Below are 18,997 nucleotides of genomic sequence, written 5' to 3'. Positions count from 1 at the left end.
TTGGGTCTTCACCCTTTTTCTGACCTTAGAAAATGTCCAGCATTTTTTGATTCCATGCTCCAGAGCCAGAGGCCACCCTTGCTGTACTCAAGCATTTTAATTTAGTGTTTGTTGTCAGGGTCAAAACCTGAAAGAGATTATTAGTCAGCCAGGGCAATTACATATGCTGTTAGGTAGGTGTTAATGTGGTCACTTTTATTTCAGGTCAAACATTGAGGTTATCTCCTGTTTTCATGTTATTTGAGTGATGGTGCAGAACTTTATCAGTACCAAGTAACACAGTGTATTTGAAAGTAAACAGAGATTGCATGGTGGGTGCAGCTTATAAATAAAGAATGCAAAAGAAATCTTTTCCACTTGCCAATATAATTTCACTTTCTGGCATGAGAATTGAATTATATTTCAAGGTGAATTTTTAAAAAATATTAAATGTTTAAAATAATATTTTCTATTTTAGAAGAAAAATTTTAGATTTACAGAAAAATTGTGAAGCTAGTACAGAGTTCCTGTATACCCAAGCCTAGTACATTTGTCACAATCAATGAACAAACACTGGTGCATTATTATTAAGTAAAGTTTTTAACTTATTCAGATTTCCTTAGTTTTTATCTAATATCCTTTTTCTGTTCTAGAATTCCATTGAGGGCACCACACTATATTTAGTTATGGTCTCCTTAGCTCCAGTGACTACGATAAGTTCTCAGATTTTCCATGTTTTTGATGCCTTTGACAGTTTTGAGGAGTTTTTGTAGCATGTCTTTCACTTGGGATGTGACTATGTTTTTCTCATTATTAGACTGGGATTATGACTTTGGGAATCCCCATGGATGTGTTCTTTCAATAAGGGAGGCAATTCTTTAAATTTAGCTATCATTTCTCGCTTATAAACTGGTATTATTTCTTTGTGTGTTTGTTATTCAGTGATCAGGTTACTGTATACAGGTCTCCTTATTGGTTTTCATTAGCATACAATACTTTTGGAGTGTCACCTCTTGCAAACGAATTTAACTAAAACCAAGATATCTGTCTTCATTTCAAGCATATTAGTGCCTGTAGTGCCACCAAAAGGCAATTATCACTCACTTTGCGATTTAGCTTATTAGAGACAGAGTGCTAAAGGAAGCAGGTTAATTCTTGGTCGTGGTTATTTTCCCTTTAAAAATGAGAGGTGTAGGCTGCAGCTAAGGCTTCGTAATGATGTGTTCAGTGTTCACAGGCTGTGTTGCTTGTGTGGTTTCAGAGAAAAATACTTTTTGAACATGGGATTTTTCACCCTTTCCCTATTATCTCAAGCTTCCCCTGCTGGGTCTATCGGGTGATTGTGTCTGATTCAGTAGTCTGTAATACTCTCATTGCACTTGGAAGTGTTGCATACAAATCATCCATTAAAAGGGTAGACAAGAAGATATCATTGAATGCTGTTTTCAGATTCAGTAGATGATTTTCAGTTTTGTGTAGCTTCAGGGAAGGCATCCCTGCAAACTACTTTCCTTTAAAAATGTCTTTAACTTCCTCACTAATTCATAAATTCATTTTTCCTTAAACACAACTTCATTATTTCCCTTTCTCTTTTGTACACCGTCATAGTAAATCAGAGACTCAAAATTTCTTTAATGTCATGGGTAGCACCATTTTATTTTTGAATCTGTCATTTTGTTGTGCAAAAGTTCCACAACTAGATCTGGGTGAGATGAAATACAGTCTTAGTGTACAATATGTTTTAGGTCATAGCTTTTTGACTCAGGTTGTCACAGAAAGAGAAAATAGGAAGTAGTTTAAGTTTGATCTCACTAAATATACCAAACTTCTGAAATAGATTCCTTGTATATGTAAACTTGCTTCCTAATTTTTCTGATATTAAATATTTGTCTTCTTTTTTTTCTAGTCAGAGCACTATGTAGAAATATTATTCTGTAAATAGTCTCAACTTCCTAGAGCAGAGTCAGAACTGGATACCATTATATAACCTTAAAAATACTTGCGGGACTTCCCTGGTGGTGCAGTGGTTGAGAGTCCGCCTGTCGATGCAGGGGATGCGGGTTCGTGCCCTGGTCCGGGAAGATCCCACATGCCGCAGAGCGGCTGGGCCCGTGAGCCATGGCCGCTGGGCCTGCGCATCTGGAGCCTGTGCTCCGCAACGGGAGAGGCCACAACAGTGAGAGGCCAGCGTACCGCGGAAAAAAAAAAAAAAACAAAACTTGAATATGGATAAACAACAAGTTCCTACTGTATAGCACAGGGAACTATATTCATTATCCTATGATAAACCATAATGGAAAAGAATATAAGAAAAGAATGCATATATATGTATAGCTGAATCACTTTGCTGTACAGCAGAAATTAACACACCATTGTAAATCAACTATACTTCAATAAAAAATTACTTGATTATGCATTCACTTACTATATATTAGTGACTTCATATTTGTTTAGAAAATGCTACATTCTTACTAGTTACACAATGATTAAATATAGAATAATACTTGTAATACAAAATAATTTATGTGCCATTTTACAAAATGAAAATATGTTCATCTAAATTTTAGGATAATAGTATTTTTTGAGAGCTAAATATTTGCAAGTATGTTCTAAACTTGAAGCTGCTCTGAAAGTTATCAAGTGAATGAAAAAAAAAACAGTAGATTTTCACACTGACTTTGGATTTTACACTAATAACCTTGAAATTTAATATTAAGATCAATGTATTTATAAAGTTCATTTAGGTGGATATTTGCCTGTATATTGGCCAGGGAGAACTTTAACTAAATTACCCTCATTATGCCACAGATCGGGAGTTGTCTGGGCTCTCCATCACCCAATCATTTGTTATGTTGTATGAGGGAGGTGTGCCCTTGGTTTGCTACTTAATAAAGCTACTGTGTCCTCTTTTGTTGTTGTTTTCACAGAAAAATTATTAACTACATTCCTGAATTAATTGAATGCAAAGGAGTTTCATTTCACAACTGACAGGTACTTGACTTAGAGTTTATTGTCAAACAGAGTGCTACTCAATATTTCTGACCAACTCTACTGATGGAGTCAATAATTATGGATGAGTGACAGTGGAAGGATGTGGAAACTCTGCACTGTATCACATCAGTACTTCCCGATCTATGTGCTGTGTGATCTCTCAGATCTTGGTTAGTGTACTCAAGGGAAAGAAAGAAGGGTTCTGAGTTTAAAAAGGTATGGCAAAATTACGTTAAGCTAGCATCAACATTTTTGTTTGTGTGTTTTTTTAAAACAGCAGTAATTCTTTTTTTTTTAACATCTTTATTGGAGTATAATTGCTTTACAATTGTGTTAGTTTCCACTTTATAACAAAGTAAATCAGCTATACATATACATATATCCCCATATCTCCTCCCTCTTGCATCTCCCTCCCACCCTCCCTATCCCACCCCTCTAGGTGGTCACAAACCACCGAGCAGATCAAAACAGTAATTCTTAGAATATTTTATATACTAAAAGAATTGACAGGCTGACTCAGTCAGTGGTAGAGTTGGGCAGTGGTTATGGGTAAACTATGCAGGATTTCTCAAAAATTTTTACTTATGGAATACTTATATTATTTTATTTTTTCAAATAGGCCCTATTAACTTTAATCAGAATACTGGTGTTTGGATACAGTATGGAAATACTGATATAGACATGGATTTTTAAAGCTACCTCTGGATTCAGATATAATAGCAAAACATAGTTACCTGCATCATATAATTTGGGACGTTTATGGCTTTTATTGTTTTCACTGAATTGTTCTTTGGTGTGACTTCGTTGGACTGTATTCAAGGACACTTCAAGGAACAGTCCTATTGAGTTCTTTACTTTGTCTAATGAAAGGATACATAGACATTAGCAAGAGCATAAAACTTATGGCAGATTATATTTTCCTAAAATGACCTCAATAATATTTCCCAATTCCATATACTTTTATGCATGTGACTTTTTCACTCCATTAAAAGGTGGATCTATTTCTCCAACCCCATAAATCTGGGTGGGATTTGTGACTGCTTTAGTAGAAGTAAACATTATGCCTTCAGAGGCCAGATGGTAAGAAGCCTTTCAGCCTCTACCAGGGTCTTTTGGAATGTTTGCTTTGGACATGCTATAACAAAGACCCCAGAATCCATGCTGTGTGAAACCCAAATGACATGGAGAGACCATGAATGGTGTTTGGCTGGCAGCCCCTGTGAAGTGGTGGTGGATGGCCATCTCAGATGGCTGTAGCCCCAGTGAACATCTGAGTGCAGTTTCACGAGAAACCCTGCGTGAGAGCTACCCTACTGCGTTCAATCAACCAACAACAATGTGAGAAACAATAATAAATTATTTTTCGAAGCCACTAGGTTTTGGAGTGGTGTGGTTACACTGCAGCAGGTAACAGGACAGAACCTGAATGAATAAAGCACTCATGTTTTAACTCCATTTTATGGCTGTACCCTTATTTCTCCTTTGACTCAATTCTCGTATGTGTTTTGCATTAAAATATCTAATTTATATTTTATCCATGTTTGTAAAGTGCCTTAAAGTTATTTTGTAAAAAGGTTGAATGTACATAATGCTTCATGTATAAAATCACATCATGTCCAAGTCCAAAAATATATATTAATCCACTTACCTTTTCTGAGATTTAAAAAGAAAACAGAAGGATACTAAGAAACAGCATTATACTCTTGGTCTCAAAGAAATAGAGATTTGGTGAGAAAGAGTCCCAACAAGTAGAAAAAAAAAAGTTTGGTTGTATAGAGTTATTCAGCTTATCCAAGCTATGCATGCAAATCTACTTGAGAAAAAAAAAATTCACACAATGCTAAACAGGTCTTACACTTTAGCACATAAAAGAATAAAGAACTATGCTTCTGACCTCTGAGGCATTCTTTTTCAGAATGATGAGGTATAAGGTGACGGTGACATATAAAATAAAATGTCTGAATTCTTATATTAGTAACTAATAGAATTCCTGGCTCATTTATCTCAAAAATTTGCAATATCTAGTTTACTAAATATGGAAACTAGAAATTGCCTTTATATAATAACAAAGACATCTTATTGTTCAGGAAACAATGCAGAAAATTTAAATAACATAAAAATAGGTAAAAACAAATGCATTTTACATATGACTATGAGGCATTTATTAAAGAATATTTCTTCCTTTCTACTGAAGATTCCTTTTTATTTTTTTTCAAGTATTAAAATAGCTCATTTGCTTTTGCCTTTAAAGAAATCAAGACTATGTTTTAAAGGAGCATGGTTTCTATAGTTTTACATTAGGCAAGAGCAAATGAAATGACTGCAAATTGTCCTGCACAAAGAAGATGAAGTACCCAAATGATGCCAGAATGAATCTCTCGGTCTTTTATAGGAATATATGGAAAGCTGAGAATGTCAAATTATCTTCGCGTATATGTAACTGTTTAAAGAAGAGATTGTATTTTTCAAGTTCATATAAATGCTCATAGTATTTATACTTAAATAAAAATATATCAATGCACCTTTGTACAGGAAAACATTTAATCAAATGTTTAATAAAATTGTGGGGCATTTAGCCCTGCAGGGGCAGAGATTTTATATGTCCAGAGCAGTGCATGGGCCTGGGCTGCACCAGTACTCCAAAGGGCGTGTCAGCAATGTTGAACATTTGAAATTCTCTCTAACATCCTACCAGCTTTAGAGTGGAACTTCAGGTTTTGAATGGGGCAGGGTGGAGATGGAAAGGTAAGTTGGGAGGTGGTAGACAGGAAAGTGAACCTACAATTTGACTTCATCGTGACTGATTTCTGTTTTTACTGTTTCCTCACCTCTTTCAGAAATAACTTGCTGATAAATCAATAATGTGGAAATCTTCACTTTATACAAGAAATGTATGTCTATTTTTTATTAATTTGCTTTTTATTAGTGAATTCCACCACATACCTATAACAGTCCCTGGCACTTAGTAGGTGCACAGTCAATATCTGTTCACCCAGGTTATAATAATCATAGCTAATCCTTCAATGTCAATTGCTATGTGCTAAGCACTGTAGTAATTATCTTCCATATATTAGTTGATTTAATTGTCACGACAACGTGATGAAGTAGGTCCTGTTGTTATCCCCATTTCCTAGATGAGAAACTGAGTCACAGGGCATAACTAAGCTGAGATCCCATATCTCACTAGAGGTAGAAAAGGAATTCTAGCCCAGACACTCTGACTGCAGAGAGACCGGCCACACCGCGTTGCCTTTCGGAAAGTAAAGTTCTAAGATGTGAGAGGTGGCTGTTTATTTACACATTCCTTAAGGAGAATTGGAGAGATTGATCTGAGTGGGAAGATCAAATTGGGGAGCATTTAGGTAGTTCTGCAAAGGAGTGGGTGGCACTTGAGAAACAAGAAGTGATGTTGTTTTGAATAATTACTTTCCTTACTCGGGTCATAGAAGGTCTTGCACAAAAGCCTCCTGCATCAGATTGAGTGGAAGATATAGTTGTCATGATTGCCGAGTGGGCTGAAGTGACAGAATAAATGACCTCACTGGAGCTGTGTCGCTCTCCAGGAGCCAGATGCATTGAAAACCAGGGGAATTTTAGGGTAATTTGAACAATATTTTCAGTGGTGGCAGCATAAGGCTCTTTCTTCACAGCTGGCAGCAGTAGCGTGGAGTCTTTTTTAGGGCTCTGCTCATAACACCTAAAACTTACAAAACTTAACTGACTTCCAGGATAATTAACCCCCCTGCGTACTGGAGGTTCTTTTAGATCCACTTCCGATACATTAAGGAAAAGAAAGAAAATAATCATTTTCAGGTTGGGCAGCCTGGCCCTTGGATGCTGATATATGGCAAATTGCAACCCAATAGGAAATGAAACCACATTTCTTAAAAACAATTTTGCAAGAAAGCTATTAATTTTCCCCTTTTGAGTGTATAAAATTGTAATATACTTTATAGATTTTATTATTTACAATGCCTCAAAGTGGGGGGTTGAAATTAGAATCGTGGTACATTGACACCAGAAGAGATCCATTGCAGCTAAACTAACCCTCTCATTTTATATTAATCATAACTACCATACAAACCTATGACGTATAACGTCTGAATGAAATACTGAGTAAATTGTTCTGTACTTTCAGATTGCCTACTGATCTTAATGTTTGCTCAAGCCTTCTATCTAGCGTAAGTAATTCAAATCCTTTTCACTTAAATGAAAATGCTCAAGGAGCTTTGTGGATCTCAAATCCATGGCATGATTTTCACTGAATAGTTACAAGAAATAACAAGCAACTTCTATATCAATGAAAGGTTTATAGTGCTTTAGCTTATCAACATGGGTCCACATCCATCATAAGAAAAAAAATAACTATTGGCATTGGGTGTTTTAAACAACAAAACCAAGCCACATAGCATGGAGAACATTACTCCTGAAAGATACTGATGTCTTCTAATGTATTATTGCATACCAGCTGTGCAATTTATGGTCCATCCTTAGTATGGACTATTATTCAGTCACTTAAAAGGAATGAATGAAATGTACCCATTAGCTTTCCACGTGATAATAGAGATGCTTTTAAAATGTGATCTAATACTAATCATTTGAATATGATGATATGAACAGGAAGAAAAAAATGGAAGAATATATAACAGCTAGTTAAAATAAATTGCCTGGTTGGGGGTGTAAGTGGGCATGGGGATAGGAATAAATGTGCAGAGAAAGGGCAGCAAAGCAAAGAGAAAAGAAGAAAAATACTTCACCTTAAAACATATGAAATACACATTTCAAATTGCATATGCAATGTAGAAAAGACATGTTAAAAAAGAATGTCACACTTCCTCTATACCCAAAAGAACATAATTGTAAACAGGAATATTATCCTTATATGATATGAGTTTATAGCTACGGAACAGTGGAATATGCTCTAGACTGAGAGGCAGAAAGCTTGGGTATGAATCCAGTCCCTTTAACTTCCTATCTGAGAGAGTCTGAGCAAGTTCCTCAGAGTTTCCATGCGGGGAGCAGAAGCAGCTACGACTTTCAGTTTAAACACTGATTGTTCAATTTCCTAGCTGTGTGACACTGAGCACTTTTCACATTAAAAAATGAGGATAAAATTGCATATATTACTGTAAGAATTAAATGAGATCACACAGTTTAACAATTGAAATCTATATCAAATTTCAGGAAGAAGTCTTTTTTTCCCTTTAAATGCCATCTTCCAGTTATTTCTCTCATATCTGTAGTCTAAAACCTAAAAGTTTTAAGTTTTAAGCATGATGACTTAACAACCCCTATTAAGTGTTATGTTATTTCGTACACTTTGTAAGTGCTATAGTTGTAGTGACTGGGGAAATTAATATGCACCAAATTGATCTGAGAGGCTTCATACTAGAGGTCTTGAATCATGGGCAGAATTTGCACGGGAGAAGATGTTCTAGGTAGCAGAAAAATCTGAACAATAGATACTCTTTCTGATCCATACTGAATCAATAATTCACATACTCCTCAAAGACTTCATGTTGGAAAAATTAGAGGATAATCTTGACACATAGAAAAGGCTCATACTTTGTAAGTAATTGAAGATGGGTGCAATAACTTTAAATATATGGAAAATTAAGAAATGCAGGATTATCATTTAATTGGGGGGCATTAAATTAAAAAGGACTGAAGAAATGATGCCATCATCAAATGAGTATGTATAGACTGTTGGTTATGCCTAGCATGAAGATTGTGGAGTATCTGCTTAGAGACTTTCTCGTACGTTTTTTAATTGCTATATTGTGTGCAAATATATTTTTTCTAACCACAGTGTAATCAATCAACTAACAGATTTTTTAATTAGGGGATTATAGTGTCTCCAGTTAATAACAAGTTTATACACAGTAAGGGAATTTATCTTACACTTCTTTGGTGTCCATCTCATTGTTTGAGACGCACCTTAAAGTATTAAGTTCTTTGATTGAATCCCTTGAAATACGATAACCCTTCTCCCAACCCCAGCTGCTCATGCAGAAGAGTTTGCAAATTAATATTTATTAATGAATTTGTAATACATTTTAGAGGTTGAGGAGACTGAATTTAAAATCCTAATATTTATTCCTCTCACTATCAAATGGTACATGAGGAATAACAGACAAATGGAAAATAAAGCACTACTTTATTACTTCTTTGGCAAGTTCCTTACAAATCCCCAAAGATCTTCCCTGGAAAAACTGAGTTGAAGCCATATTACGAGCTCAAGGCTACATTGGTAGCCTAATTCCTCTCCTTGCTCTACTTCATCAATTTGAGATTGCTGGGCCATCTCTTCCACCTAAACTGCATGACGTTAGAGATAAGCATGGAGGGCTTTACCTGAGAAAGCTGGCTCACCCAATATGCTTCCAGTATGGAGTATCTAAAGCAAAAGAGCAAAAGCCAGGCTGTTCAGAGGGTCCAGACTGTCTTATCACCTCAACCACAAGGTCACAAAACAGAAGAAGGCAGTGACATTGATTCACGAAGCAAAAAAGAAAAGGTATCTGCCTTAAAGGAAGAACATAACTTGGTACAATGAATATCTTGAGCTCGGATAAATAATTGCAATACAATGTGATAAATGTCAAAACAGGTAAGTACTGGATGGATTGATGACACAAAAGTAGAGCTGATTAATTCCTTGTGTGAAACCAGAAAGGCTTCATAGAGAAAGATACATTAGGTATAAGCAGATGTTTGTCAGAGTAATGATGATAACAAGGAGGAAGCTCCAGAAATAGGGGATTTGGTAAAGCATAGAAAGTCTTGGGAAAAATAAACAGTTTAGCAGAACTGAAGAAACTCATAGGGCAAACGTGAGAACCAGGGGGGTAGGATCTCTTTATCTCACAGACTTTGAGTGGGTTTAAATTTTTTCATGTTAATTAAGTGTGTCGTGTGTGGGCATTTGAAGGTGTGGGTGATGTCCACACCGTGGGGCAGTGTCACTTGGGGATGGGGTGAGCCCTCAGGCAGCGGGTCACACTGGGTCCTGCTGAGGCAGAGCTGCTGGGCCTCAGGGGACATGGCTTCATTGCACTCCTCCATCTGAGGGCTCGGGAGCCGCACATTGGAAGTGTGTTTCCAGCAGCTGTATGTACTTTTGTATGTACCTTTCAGTTCAGCATCTTAACACATTCCTGTCATTGTAATGTTCATTTTTGTTTTTGTGGTTGTTGTTTTTTTTTTTTTGCGGTACGCGGGCCTCTCACTGTTGTGGCCTCTCCCGTTGCGGAGCACAGGCTCCGGACACGCAGGCTCAGCGGCCATGGCTCACGGGCCCAGCCGCTCTGCGGTACGTGGGATCTTCCCGGACCGGGGTACGAACCCGTGTCCCCTGCATCGGCAGGCAGACTCTCAACCACTGCGCCACCAGGGAAGCCCCATTTTTGTATTTTTTTAAACCGAGCCCAGTGAAAACCTTTTTTGAGCCCTTTCTCTTGTTGATTATAAAAACAGGGGGCAAATGCTATGAGGCATTTATGCAATAAATATATATTTATACGTGTGCACACACCTGATTTTTTTTTTTTTTTAAAGAGAGATCCTTACCTAATAAAAAGGTAAGTGAGCAGTTATGAAAAGGTCTGAAATCTCATACTAAAGAATACAAGTTTCACCCAATGATGTCTATGGGAGGGTTAGTGAAAACAAGATTCAGGATTTTAAGGTTTTCCCTACTGATATGAATACTTGCTTATATCTAAAGATGTTATTATGTATATATTTCCATAGTATTAGTTCCTATAGTTGCTGTAACAAATTTTCAAAAAAAATATCAATAATCTTGTGACAAATTATCAACAAACTTGGTGGTTAAAGCAATATACATTTATTGTTTTACAGTTTTAGATGTTAGAAGTCCAAACTGGGTCTCCCTGGGCTAAAACAAAAGTACAGCAGGGCTGACTTCCTTCTAGGAGCTCTGGGGGAGAATCCATTTCCTTGCCTTTCTCAGATTACAGGAGCTGCCCATGTTCTTTGGCTTGTGGACTGTTTCCATCTTCAAAGCCAGCAATGTGTGGTTGAGTATGCCTCGTACGGCACTGCTTTAACAGGCTCCCTCTTCTGCCTCCATCTTTTGTTTATAAGGAAACTTGTGATTACATGGGACCAACCTGAAAAATCCAGGATAATTTCCTCACGTTAAAGTTAGAGGACTAGCTGTTAGCTGGTTAATTCTCCTCTCCACGTAACCTAACATATTCATGTGTTCTGAAGATTAGGGTGTGGGCATTTTGGGAAGACCATTATTCTGCCCACCACACATAATTTGTATACATTGATTGAACAGATTACTTTTTTAGTATCTTATTCCAATAGCACTGTCCTATAATGATAATTATAATAATAGGTCATATAAGAGATCAAAAGATCAAATAAAAAGTTATCACAAATACTCTAAAAATGTTTAAGACATTGGCAGGCAGCTCATCTTTCTAGAGAAATGCCTCAGTCAAGCAGTAGAAAGATTCATTCAGATATCATTTTATTTGTTAGTGTAAGATGTGACAGACTTCACTTGAACAGCTGGAGAAATTAAGTTCAAATCACAACATTTAGTGTATTGGCACACTTTTACAGGTAGGTGTAGAACAATTACATATTTTTTGAAGTAAAATCACTGCTTCTACATTTTAATGAGAAAACTTGAAGATAGATAGAAGCCTTACATTTTAGCAGATATGCCTTAATAGAGGAAAACTGTCAGAAAATAGATCCAGTGTGAAAGTTTATACAGTTCCCAGTGATTTCTTTGTTATAAATAACATTTTTAAATGTGTACTTTTCTGCAAAGAAAAAAATAGCAATTAACTTTATGAATACTTTCATATTTACAATGCCCTTTTAAAAATAGTAAATTGAAAGAGAATATTGTGATGTGAACTACAATATTTCTAAAATTAAAAAGAAATAAAGAACTCAAATATGCTAGTCTAATGAGATACAATATTTTTCACTACACTGAAAGGTTATGGAACAGAGTACTTCAGGTTTATATACACAATTTTTACATTTACAGGCATGAACAATATTATATTTTGACACATTTATGTACTACTGAATAAGCATTTGAAATCACAATCTGTGAAATAAGTATAGAAAGAGCATATACCTCATTCTGATGTTAACCTAAAAACAGAACAGAAATGTTTAGTTTTTTTTTTTTTTGTGAAGTTTTGTGTTTTTATAGACTATTAGAATAGAAAATGGATATAACAAATACAGGTCTAAGTTGTTTTGGTAGAAATTTAAGTTCAGAACAATTCACAGAATGGTAAGATGTGTTTATTCAATTGTTCGTTTTATCTCTAATTTCCCATCTAGTTTACAAAACAACGAGCTTGTTCAAAATATTTCTCATTGTTACAACCGTCATTCCCTTTTTACTGTTTTATATTCTACCTCTTCATTCTCTTATGTTCCACTTTCTGTAACGGAGCTCATTACCAAGGTGATAGGGAACTAGTTTCAAAGGCAACATGAATCAAGAAAATATCAAGCCAGTGGTTTCCTTCAGGACATTCATATATTTTTTGTGTTAGAAAGAAAATCTTTCCTTGGGTGCAGTGATATCACTCTGAGAAACCAATTACTTTCCAAATATCTGCAATACTATTTTTGACATAGCTAACTAAGTCACGTAGGAAAGCTTACTATAGCTATATGGTACATAATTTTATCTCGTATTATCTACATTTCTTACACAGTAAACAGAAAAATGGACTTAAAATATTTGATTAGTATTAACAATTGGACAATTTGTTTGAGTCATTTTTATACACTGGCCATCCACAGCTTGGCTTCTTTATTTCTGTGTAGCAATAATGATCCAGAGTTCTCTCTGTTTACCTCAAACATCCGAAACAACAAGGGACATTTTTGAACAATCTATAATATTCTTCTTGGATCTAAAAAAAAAGAAAAAGAAGAAAGTAAGAAACGCGAAACATAACTGTAACAATGACATCAAATTATTTTCAAATCACAACAAATTGTTATATTTAGTTTTCTAAATTATTGTTGCTTTCTGATTATCTGTCAGAATACGCTCAAGTGAATGTAAGCTGTATTTATACTCCTACTAGCAAGTTTTTTAAAAGCACATTTCCCTATGAACAGCTAAGCATTCTGATTATTTTGACACTAAAATGTACTGCACTTAGGCAATAAAGGCACAAGTCATGAATCTATGAGAATGAGAATTTTTATCAATTTGGTAACTGATGCTACATAAATATGCTATAAGGTTGACAAAAATAACAAATTGCTTACCTTTCTAGATAAAACACACAGGAATAAGAAGATGAACATCCCCTGGAAGGCATTGCTGACGGTGAAGAGGTAAGCTGTCACCACCGATGCGTGTACAACATGGAGCACTCCAAAGATCCAGGTGGTGCCAAGGAGGAACAGGAGAGCAAGGGCTCCTCTGGCACAAGACCTAGAACAAATTTGCAATGTTCCAGCTAAGAAAGCTATGCATACTTAACGTATCCTCAAATTCCTCAAATTATGTGGGAAGTCAGTTTTTGAATAACCAAGAAATCTTCGGTAAAGACCAATAATTTTGAAACTGACAAATTATGCTATAGCTGCATGGGACAGGCTAGGGTATACTAGCGTACTCTGGCTGGGATGTGCTTCCAAATTCAAGGCAGCATTTTTAAAATCTGCTATTTTTCAAGGAATTTCCTTAATCCTAAAATATTTTCATCTGTGTGTATGCTTTTTTTTTTTTTTTGCGGTACGCGGGCCTCTCACTGTTGTGCCCTATTCCGTTGCAGAGCACAGGCTCTGGACGTGCAGGCTCAGCGGCCATGGCTCACGGGCCCAGCCGCTCCGCGGCATGTGGTATCTTCCCAGACCGGGGCACGAACCCGTGTCTCCTGCATCGGCAGGCGGACTCTCAACCACTGCACCACCAGGGAAGCCCTGTGTGTATGCTTTGATCTCAAATCTAATGTTGCAGGAACTCCCAAAGGTAAGACAGATAGCTGTTAGGAAGTATTCTCCCTAAGAAACCTTGAAGAGTATACCATGTGGATTTAGGTCAGCACATGGGCAGGACATCAAAGGATACTTCTGCTTTCCTTTCAGGCTTAGTAGAGAACATGTAAAATATAAAACAAGTTTTTTTTTTTTTTTTTGCTTTTGCAATACAGTTACCTCAAAGTAAATTCATGTTAGAATGCTTATTTCTTAAAAAATACAGGCACATACTCACTTTTACACATTTTCAACTTATTGCCTGTGAGTTTTGGTAAAATAATATTCAATCCTGCTCACTGAGGACCCTGCCTTGAAAATGAGGCAACTAATACTTATTTTCTCATTCATTCTCAGTGCAATCATTCTTTACTGCAGAAGATGTTTTTGCAGTGTACCACAGAAAATGAGTCATTCTCAACTTTATTAAAGCCAGCAAACTACATGTAACTATGAATGGTGAGGAGTAAAAGAAAGTAATCAATCAAACATTTGCTAAATCCTAACTATAAATCTTGTGCAAGATATTGAAACTACAGGAGTGTTCCCAAGAGACCCAAACGTCAGTTGTTTCTAATGTTCCCTACAGTACACTTCAGTTTTTCCTGAATAAACCATTTTCAAGGTCTCAATAAATCAGTTTTAAAGGGAGGGAGCTGAGGAAAAATCATGGCGGAATGCAAACTAGAAATCACAAGGAAGAAACACAGTTACTAAGCGCTGAGAAGTGCTTTGCAAAAGCAGATCACTAAGGCCAACTTTTGTCTTAAAATGCAGTCATCATCTTTTCTTTCAAAGGGAAATATGTTCAAAAAGATTGCTTTACTTACCATTTAATCTGTGGTGATTATAGGCTTATTAAACATATTAAATACTATTTAGCAATACTATTTAGTATTTTAAATATGATGGGGGAAAGTGTGAAAAATCATTTAAAAATTTTCCTTCCAAAAATTATTTCTGCTTTAAGTTACTAAAGGTTTTAATCACTAAAGAAAATACAGTTGAAGAAATACTTACCTTATGTTCTCACAGCAACTAACTTCTGGTTTCAACCCCGCAGTGTGACGAAAAACTTTGTATATGATAACTCCAAATGCCAAGAGATTAACCTGGGAATATAAATTAATTTCAACAAAGAGATAATTTTCATAGTAAACTAGATACATAAAAGGAAATAAACAAATAGCAAAGATATCAAATAAATAGAAACCAGTAAATCATGGCACTTTTATGCATATTAAGAAGTACAAACCCTCCGGTAGACATATGCAAACAAATATGTGGTTGATCTTTACAATATCACTGAAAATTGTCAGTACAAATCACAGTTAGTACAATTTGCCAGATTGTATTAAGCACCTGTTCAAGAACTTCTTCAGATGTTATAATCACTTCTACAGATTGATGAATTATCATCTTCTGCCAACAATATGGTTAATATACATATTAAGATAAATTTTGGTTTAAAAAACTTTACGAACACTTGAGAAATCAAATTTTTGTTCATGAAATTGTGTGCTGCTTCTTTGAAAAGAAGTTTTAGTGATACTTCTGTCAATCCTTTGAAAATTTAAACTGGAAAAGAGAAATTGAAAGGAAATTTGAAAACAACAAAACACCCTTAATTTCTACTGTTAGAAAATGTTTGAATGCACTTTCTTTTGTATGGTTCATCTAGCTATCTCTCCTAATATTATGTTGAGATTTCCTTTCCCTAAATTTAATCTCATAAACTTTCAAAATATTAATCAGTGAAATATATGTTTAAAGGCATATGCATTTTGATGAACATTTATATTCTATTATATATATTCCACAATATCGGTTATATAGAATGCACAGAATTTTTACCCCTTCTAAAATGACTGCATTATGAAAAACTTACTCTTCTTTTCTTTCCTTTTCTTATACTTTTGGAGACTTGTAAGTTATATGTGCAGTGTCAGAGGATTAATTGAGGGGTATATTTTAAATGTATATCTATTTTAACATAAGCATACTAATAATTAAAAATATTAAAATTATAGAAATAATTTGTAGGTTAATCCTTTATTGAATATATTTTATTAATCCAAACAAATTTTTCAAAAGCCATTTTGTAACAACAGTAGCAAAGTGCAATATTTTAATTTTCAGCTAATTCTTATACTAGGATTTCAGAAATTAATAGAAAAATTCTGTTTTTTCTTCCATATTCTAAGGACTTTATATAGCTTCTAAAAATGAAATTTACTAGTTACTATTATAAAAAGCAATATAAAATAATGGATCAGATGATTTCATGTTGTCATATCTCCATGGAGAGGTCCTTGAGAGAAACTCTTAGAGGAATATGGATCTAGTCCCTTCTTCCTGCTTCCAAATGTTTATTTACTTCAATTATACGATTAATTAATTCTAATTACAGTAAGGTTTCCATACAAAGAAAGACTTCAGCAATTGCAGAGGGGAGATAAAATATATTTAAATTGATTTAGTTGACAAGTTTTGCCCTATTGTATGCTCAAATAACTAACTGAAATGACAATTTAATAATATTTAATTTTATAAATAGTCTCTGCTACTTATGAAAGAGAGATGCATAGCATTTTCTAGGCTTCTATAGCTATAACTTCTTTAAATAAATTTGGGAACAACACTTGTATTTAATTTTATAAACATATATATGTTTTTTAAAATAATAAAAAGTATTAAAATTTGGTTAGTATAAATAATATACCCCAAATATTATTGGTTTGAAAATTTTCAAAGAAGTTTTATGAGGTGTTTATATTGAACTTGTTAACTCAACAGAAGAGTTATAAGATAAAATAACTTTAAGTGTTAAAATAATTGTTCACTAATGCATAAATTTCCTAAGTTAGTGATTTAAATTTATAATATTTATTAAATAAAGTTTCTTAAACTTCTGTTATTGATAAAACAAATTTGAAAAATAGTTGCTTATATTGTTATGGTTTCTCAGAAATGCATATACATTTTGGATATGCTTTTACGTCATATGCTAAAATAGTGAAGAGTAAAAATGGAACATTCTTTATGGGTGATCTAGCTGTGGAAAGTACATGTTTTCTATATAGAAGCGAAAATGTTTGCATACTTATAAAAACCAGGTGCTGCTAGACAAACAAGAGACAATTCTTAGTCCATAAACTTATATTTTTGCAATTGTAAGATAAAACAGATTAAAGCATTTTAATCAAAAGGTATTATGGTTTTATGCAATGAAAACAATCACAAATACATTGATTGTATTATCAATGACAATAACAAAAATATATGGAGCTTTTTATTTGCATATATTCAAAACATTTTATAAAGGGTCAACTAAGTGTCTGGTATATTGGTGAGGTCTGGGTACATATTAATGAACAAAACAGACACTGCCCTTTGTTCTCATAAACTTATTAAGAAAATAGATAGTAAAAAAAAATCATACAAATACTTACAATTCTACCAACTGTGAAAAATGCTACTAAGTCATAAATTTAGACTGTTAGGAGACACAAAATGAAGGTGGACTAGAATGAAGGTTTGGGAAGTATGTCTCTTAAGATTTAGCATTTTAAACCAGACGTGACGACTGATAATGCATTAGCAGATCAAAAATGAGGGAGAAAAGCATTCTATGAAGCAAAATGGCACAGAAAAAAGCCATGAGGCTTAAGAATATGGTATGCCTTTAAGGAGTTACCAGCAGTGGTGGCTGAAGTGTAGTAAACATAGGGAAGGGTAGCTGGAGACAAGGTAGACAAAAGATGAAGAGTTCTTAGATTTTATCTTAAATGCAAAGGTTTTTAAATTTATTCTTTCACTCAAGAATCACTTATGCACTATAGTCCTTTTCCTCAAGGAACTTACAGTACAGTGGAGGAGATGGCCAGTCCACAGGCAAGTACAACATTACTTAGGAAGGGCCATGCAGTTGTTTGCAGAGTAGAGTAGAAGGACACAGGTGATGATACCCTAATGTATGATTTCTAAGCCAGTCTTGAGTGACCAGTAGAGCCAAAGGAGTGAAACACAAAGAAAATAAGTGATTTGTCTGAATCTCAGTTGCTGGACCTGTCTATATATACTCACTGCCTCAGACTCAGTGGCTCCAAAGAATATCCTTAGGCCCCATCTAACATTTCTGCTTGGAAATCTAATGGGCATCATGAGTTAAAATGTCAAAAGTTAAACTGCTGTTCTTCTCCTAAAGAACCTAGTTTTGTTGTAACATATCCCACCTCACGAAAAAAAAGTTATCTCATTTTCTAGCAGATCAAGTTTATTCATCAGCAAACCTTTCATCTCTACCTTCAAAACATATTCGGAATATGACCACCATGTACCGTCTTCACAGCTCTTATCCTGGAAGAGGCCACCATCATGCCTCTTCTGGGTTATTGCAAAAGCCTCCTAATTGGTCTCTCTGCTTGCATCCTTGCCTTCCTACAATCTTTTCTCATTACAGCCGTAAGATTGAGCCTTTTAAAATGTAAGGCAGACCACTTCTCTAGTCGGAACCCTCTAATGGCTTCCCATCTCAGAGTTAAACCTGAGGATCTCACAATAAATTCTAAGGTCTGAAATGACATACTTCTTCCCTCAAGTCCTACTTCTCTGTGCTTTGATCACCTCACTCCACTCACATTGGATTCTCTGTTCTTCCTCCAGCACGCAAAGCATGACTTCAGGCCATTGTCCTTGCTGGACCTTTAGATATCCCCTTAGCTCATTCCCTCACCACCTCTGTTTAAATGCTCTTTATCTACGTACTGCCTCCCAGTGTACCTTTGTGAAAAACTGAAACCCAAATGATAAAATCAGACCCGAATTCAATTCTACGGAAATGCAGAGCATGATCTTACTCTTTACTGTTTTGGACAATGAAAATTCTGTATGTCAACATGTTCTTCCCTTGCCTTAGTCAGTAGGAAACTGACAAAGACTTTCCTTAATTAAATCGCAGTCAAGTTCCTCTGAGCCCTCTTCTCATCTAGGCCTCGACCCTGAGCTTCAGTGACAACCT

The 18,997-nt window shown here is 35.2% G+C and overlaps 1 protein-coding gene across 2 annotated transcripts in view; it reads right to left on the bottom strand.

Moving 5' to 3' along the window:
- Window positions 1-11,459: 11,459 nt before the first annotated feature.
- The window catches only part of ADGRL4 (adhesion G protein-coupled receptor L4), a 119,315-nt gene continuing 111,777 nt past the window's right edge, over window positions 11,460-18,997 (bottom strand). For both annotated transcript variants that reach the window (XM_030866033.3, XM_030866034.3), the window contains 3 exons: window positions 14,998-15,089; window positions 13,264-13,432; window positions 11,460-12,899 (listed from right to left, as the gene is read on the bottom strand). In XM_030866033.3, coding sequence (XP_030721893.2) covers window positions 12,837-12,899; window positions 13,264-13,432; window positions 14,998-15,089 — 324 coding nt within the window. In that variant the 3' untranslated portion in view covers window positions 11,460-12,836. The remainder of the gene's footprint in view (window positions 12,900-13,263; window positions 13,433-14,997; window positions 15,090-18,997) is intronic.

The sequence above is a fragment of the Globicephala melas genome, chromosome 1 (assembly GCF_963455315.2).
Source record: "Globicephala melas chromosome 1, mGloMel1.2, whole genome shotgun sequence".
Classification (NCBI taxonomy): domain Eukaryota; kingdom Metazoa; phylum Chordata; class Mammalia; order Artiodactyla; family Delphinidae; genus Globicephala; species Globicephala melas.
This window is presented reverse-complemented; position numbering and strand designations above follow the sequence as displayed.